Source organism: Centruroides vittatus, unplaced genomic scaffold, assembly GCF_030686945.1.
Source record: "Centruroides vittatus isolate TY-2023 unplaced genomic scaffold, ASM3068694v2 contig_349, whole genome shotgun sequence".
NCBI lineage: Eukaryota > Metazoa > Arthropoda > Arachnida > Scorpiones > Buthidae > Centruroides > Centruroides vittatus.
The window spans coordinates 2,340,136-2,345,796 of record NW_027122172.1 but is presented as its reverse complement, the minus strand read 5'-3'; the positions used below and the strand labels follow the sequence as shown (position 1 = coordinate 2,345,796).

The following is a 5,661-nucleotide window of genomic DNA, read 5'->3' as shown; positions in this document are numbered from 1 at the left end:
AAAAAAATACCTAACTCCTGAAAGGGTGCTTCATCGATAGACACTTTACACGAAGGAAAAGCCATCGTTACGGGGGATTTAAGAATATTCAAAGTAGAGTGAGCAGTTTCCAGTTTAATTTACTCTTAATTATTAAATATAAATAATAATAAGTTAGACATATTTTATATCCGGTTCGAATTTAAATGACACAAAAGCACTTTTCTTAATAGAGGGGTTAATATTCACACCGAAAGGCGATTTATTCGATAGAAAAAACCGCAGAAATCTTCTATGCCCTCCCTCCCTGTCAATGATACAATTAAGCCTGTAATACCAAACACGCTCTGGGGATTATATAACAATATGTTACGGTTAGATAATCTACAGATTTCAATACTCACCTCGTAGGATCTAATGTAACTAGATTAAACATATTCTAGTATAAGGTTTTAATAAAGTGCTTCCTCAATTACAACGGCATAAGCTCAGGTAACAATGAAACAACAATGGAAGATGCTGATTGGTTAGTTACTCCCGGAGGCTGATAGTTGCCGTTACCGCCATATCCAGAATCGACAATTGAAATGTTGATGAGAAAGCAGTGAATGCTCGGGTACTATTGGTCAGCTGATACTGACAGTTTGTATAAATGAGAAAATGCAGTCTAACGGTAGCCGTTACTAGATTCCTGTCAAGTACACACCCTCCTGTGTAAATCCACAATCTCTTGTTTGATGCCAGCTTGACTTGATAGCACACGACAAGACCAGTAGCTGTCTAGGAGCGATCCACCGCCGGGCACACAAGCTCACACGACACAACCACTTTCCATTTTCATAATTTCGATTTCCAAACCATATTTTCGCTCGACAATTCGGTGACTGACTGCACGCCAGCCACCCATCGGCGAGATATATAAAAGAAGGAGTCTGGGCTTATTCCCCAGTATGTCATCTCCTGTCGCCTATGCTAACTTTTCAGCTAGTTCGCCCGAAGATTATAACAACGATTTTACTTGCGAGGAATATCACAACCAAAGTAATTTCGGTGTTACTAGCCAATTTGCTAATTACAGTAATTCGTCGAGGAGTGTTGTCAGGGAAGGTATGCCACCTCATCCTTGTCGTTACGAGGATGGTGGTCATATGAGGGAATCGACGTCCGAAGATGTTGCTGTTGCTCAGGAGGCCGAAGATAGACCCACCTGTGATTATGCCAATCATAGTTTGACTGCTTTGTCCTATCCGCCATGTATGGCAGGCAAGTCTCTTAGTTATTCTTAAATGTCTTTTTATTTACGCTAGAATTTTAATCACATTTATCTGTCTAAATTGCCAATTAAGTATTCTTTCTCTCCTATATGCTATTTGCATTAAGAATGTCTTTAGTTTTAGCATTCGTCTACGAAGGAAAGATTCAAATTCTAAAGCTTTAACAATAAACAGATTTAGAAAATAAACAATTTATCTATTTCAATTTAAACAAGTTATTCGCGATTTTGCTTAATTTAAATGATTTAAAACTTGGAAAACGAACTAAAAGCTTGAAGTTTTTAATTTTCTAGAATCTATTTAAGTAAAAGGATTTAATTTTTTCTTAAGGAAGAATAGAAAACATTCCCAGAATTTAATGATGACTTTAGCCATAACCTTCAGTTAACTGTATTAAAGTAAACAAATTTAATTCCGGAATACTTTAATCCCTATATAAACTGGATTGTTAATAAACAAGTCAAATTATAGATTATTCAAGAATATAACTGTTAAGATAAGTGAAGAAATTCTGGACTTGACTCTATTATGTAATTTGTTGGTAATAATACCGAGGAATTTGTGACGAAACTGTATTGTTTCCTTACAGGAGTGCACAGGGATCCATATTACGGAGACTACGGAAGTCATTACTGTGGGACGTCCCCTCACAGTCCATACAAAGTACAGAGACACGCTGCTAATATTCGAGAACGAAAACGGATGATGAGTATCAACAGCGCGTTTGAAGAGCTTCGTTGTCACGTACCGACATTCCCTTTCGAAAAAAGACTATCGAAGATCGACACTTTGAGACTGGCCATAGCTTACATCGCTCTGCTTAGAGAAATCCTGGTTTCTAATTATGATCCCTTAACTCATATTGAGAAGTGTCTCAAGGGAGAGATCAAAGGAGAACACGCAGTTGAATGGAACACAAGCGGTAGGTAATTCGCTTACATATGATTATTTTGTTAAGAATATTCCTTAAGTTACGCTCCGATATGCGGGTCTATAAGTTGCCGAGTAAGGTATTTTTATATAAGACCATAGAATTATGGGTAAAAAAACCTCACTTTTTTCATTCCTTACAATGTAAACTGTCTTAATATTCGTGAGATATCTTACAAATTAAAACCTTAATTTAAAAATGAAGTAATATTTACTTTTGTAGTTTTATTATATAAATTTCCTGCATAGGTTGTGTCTTGATCGATAATATAAAAATTCTTAGAATTCTATAAACACTTTCTTCTCTTTATCGACCTGATTTGGTCCAATGTTAGACCTCTAATGTTATAAAGTCCATTAGATTATATTAAATTTTTGGTAGAACGACTTAATTCCGTTATCTAAACATCAAATTTAAGGGCATTTTTTATCATAAGCAGTGATAAATATGGCCATAGATCTATCTAGCGAATTACGAATTAATATTTGGGTACATTTCTATTTCTATATCTAGAATTTTATCCGAATTTTAAATTGTTTAACGCAGTCTTAGAGTATAAAAGTTCAAATAATTTTACTTATTTTCATTTAACTAATTAGCCAATTAGAACGGCAATGTGATATGACATAATTACCATAATTCAAACCCAAAATTGAATTAAATTGCAGTCGAATTTTACTGTTACGGTATTTATACAGATAACACATTGCTTAAAATACAGCTAAATTTTATTATACTTCGTCTAAACTCAATTAAAAAAAAAAATTCATAAAATTCATCATAAAATGCTTTAATGGGAGCTTCGTGTATAACATAATTACTTGTCTTCAAAATTCATCTTCAAGAACTACAAAGGAGTGACGATTTTCCCATTTATTGTGGCTCCCGAAGACGAGCCGCAGGGATTCAAGTAGTTATATATTAAACAGGAGGCTCCTAAACGATGAATTATGCTCCTTTATTAGGTGAATGATCATGGTTTACCATTTCAGATTTAACTGCACGATTATCATGGATCAACTGGGAGAATCTTGGTGTAAATCCCAATCGCAGAAGCGTACTTACTACATTATCTTTAACGACAGATTCACTGACCTGCCAGAACGGACAATGACTTTTCTTTAGAGTTACAAATTAATATAATCTACGATGTTTACACATAAATGTTCGCTGTGAATCCCTCGTTAATAAGTGTATCTAGATATATTTGCTTTCTTTTACGTACTAAGAACCTGAAAAATCTTTGTTGAACTTCTGTCTATGTATATATATATATATATATATACACCTTATAAATCCTGTATATGTCTGTAAATATGTAAATGTATGTGTTATGAGGTCTTTCAGATAACATATACTTGGTTGACAATCGATATCAGTTACATGTAGAAGCAATTGAAAAGAATAAAAAAAAGGAAAGAAAAGTTGTTTGGAAAATTCGATTTTTCTTTTATTCAAGTATTTTGTTACCACACTCGAGACCCCCTCCGAGCGAGAAGTAGGCACTACTTAAAAACCACGCCTCTGCCACGTGAACCGGATGACGTCAAGAGGCTGTGAGGTTATTGTTATTCAACAGAGCGTATAATAAGCCTAACATGGCGCCAGTGGGAATGAGTCGGTATCCCTTACAATAAATCCCATCCCCACCACAGAAACACAATAGACAATGAGCAGGTTGCCAAAAACATACTGTTTTTCCATTGCTGTGGCTTTATTTACGCTTGGACTGGCGATCCTTTCACGACTAATTTCACACTTATCTTCACATTTTTGCCTTTTTTAAATAATAAATTTACTTTATAAACGTTCTACGAGTATCGTTTACGGAAAGAGCGTCAATTTCACTATATTTAAGTGTTTAAAAGTATTATAACTCATTAATGAATAGACAAAATAAGAGAATTTAGTTACTTATAAAATAGGTTTGATTTAACACTTAATCACCGTCATTATAAGAAAGTTTTTAAAATTAATTTATTTTAAATTAGGAGCTTTAACAGAATATCTTAAAGGATTTCCGCTGAATATATATGTATTATAAGTAGCACAATTTTGTTTAAATTTTGAAAATTTATGGCATAAATTTAAGATTTCGAGAATGTTTGCCTTTTAATATTTCGATCGTTCATCATCATTGCCACTTTTTCTTCAGAATAGATATATTTTTTTATAATATTATCATCATTCGTCATCATCTTGGTTCATATTTCACTTCTTTCATCGTCAGCATTATCAATGAAATGTTTACTAAATTAGCCTAAATGCTTGTAAAATCGTGTTATAATATAGAGGAATTCTGACGCATCTTCTAAGTGATAAATTATAAAAATTAACTATAAAATAACACTTAAATTTAATTTTTTTTACATATTAAAAATTTCTATATTTAAGAGAAGAATTAAAATTTAAGTTTTCGTTATATTAAGAGTGGAATTATAGATTACAGCTCGATTAATTAATGCTATCGTGATAATAACCATACTTTCCAGTAAGTCGATCGCCATCTCCCGATTTCAAAATTTGATCTAAATGGCTGTAAAATTCTGGATAAATATATTAATTTATTAAAGAAATATTGATTCAACAATTGGAATTTATTGATTTGGTGGTTAGAAATTGTTGGAAAATGTTGACTAAGAAGCTGAAAATTGTGTTTTTTTATTTTCGTTGAAACTATTGATTTTCCGGTTGGAAAACTCTGTCCACGCTCATTCCTCATTCCTAATTAACATATTCCTATCAGGCTGATTGCTATGATATTTTTAATACGTCCCTACTAAAATTTAGTTAAGCTGTTATTAATTACAATTAATTAAAGTTTATTTTTGATAAGAAAATTACCTTCTGTAAAATACACAATTGTGTACAGAATTTTATACGCTCTCTAGTGTAGAAGAGACTTTAAAGATGTGTTTTACATAATTTTTATTAGAAACATGCAGAATTTACAGTTGAAATGTTCATAATCTATCGATAACATTACAAGAATTTTATATTTAACAGGTATTTTAAGGCCTGTAGGCCTATAGAAAAGTGACGTAGATTAACGCAATGTAATGTACCGTCAAACCTCTGAACGAAAGCCACCGACGAAATCATAAAAAATGGCCGTTGTTTGGAGGTTATTTTGTAAGTTATACGAATTAACTGATATAATTTCTGTTTAAGTTTAGTTTAAATTTAACGCATATTTTAAATATATTTAATTCATTTATTAAATAAAATTGTTATAGTCTGTAAGCTTAATTGGTTTGTTTCAAGCAATCATTTTCCATTCAAGCTACAGAATCGTTTAAATTAATACTGTATATAAATTCCTTTATATATATATACAGTAGAGCGTCGATAAGTGGAATGGCCGGAAAGTGGAACGATTTTCAGTCGGACTGTGTCGTGCCGAATCGAATGTTTTTGATACTAAATTTACTTCTAAAGTATAATTTTCATGTTTTTTTATATTCTTTAATATATTTA

At 32.3% G+C, this 5,661-nt stretch overlaps 1 protein-coding gene across 2 annotated transcripts; it reads left to right on the top strand.

Moving 5' to 3' along the window:
• Window positions 1-678: 678 nt before the first annotated feature.
• Window positions 679-3,599, top strand: Fer2 (48 related 2). Of its 2 annotated transcripts, none has more exons than XM_067269383.1 (3): window positions 679-1,242; window positions 1,843-2,175; window positions 3,177-3,599. In XM_067269383.1, the coding sequence occupies exons 1-3, from the start codon at window positions 930-932 to the stop codon at window positions 3,296-3,298; spliced, it is 768 nt and encodes a 255-aa protein (XP_067125484.1). In that variant the 5' UTR covers window positions 679-929; the 3' UTR covers window positions 3,299-3,599. The 2 variants fall into 2 exon arrangements, with proteins under 2 accessions (XP_067125484.1, XP_067125483.1); XM_067269382.1 differs by having other exon boundaries at window positions 679-1,250; window positions 1,851-2,179.
• Window positions 3,600-5,661: the final 2,062 nt, after the last annotated feature.

What these genes read in the sequence shown, in the direction of transcription:
- Fer2 (XM_067269382.1), top strand. Translation starts at nt 930, where the DNA reads ATGTCATCTCCTGTCGCCTATGCTAACTTTTCAGCTAGTTCGCCCGAA. An exon ending in CATGTATGGCAGGCAAGTCT is followed by an intron (nt 1,251 to 1,850) that starts CTTAGTTATTCT and finishes ACAGGAGTGCAC; the next exon opens with AGGGATCCATATTACGGAGA. An exon ending in GAATGGAACACAAGCGGTAG is followed by an intron (nt 2,180 to 3,176) that starts GTAATTCGCTTA and finishes TTACCATTTCAG; the next exon opens with ATTTAACTGCACGATTATCA.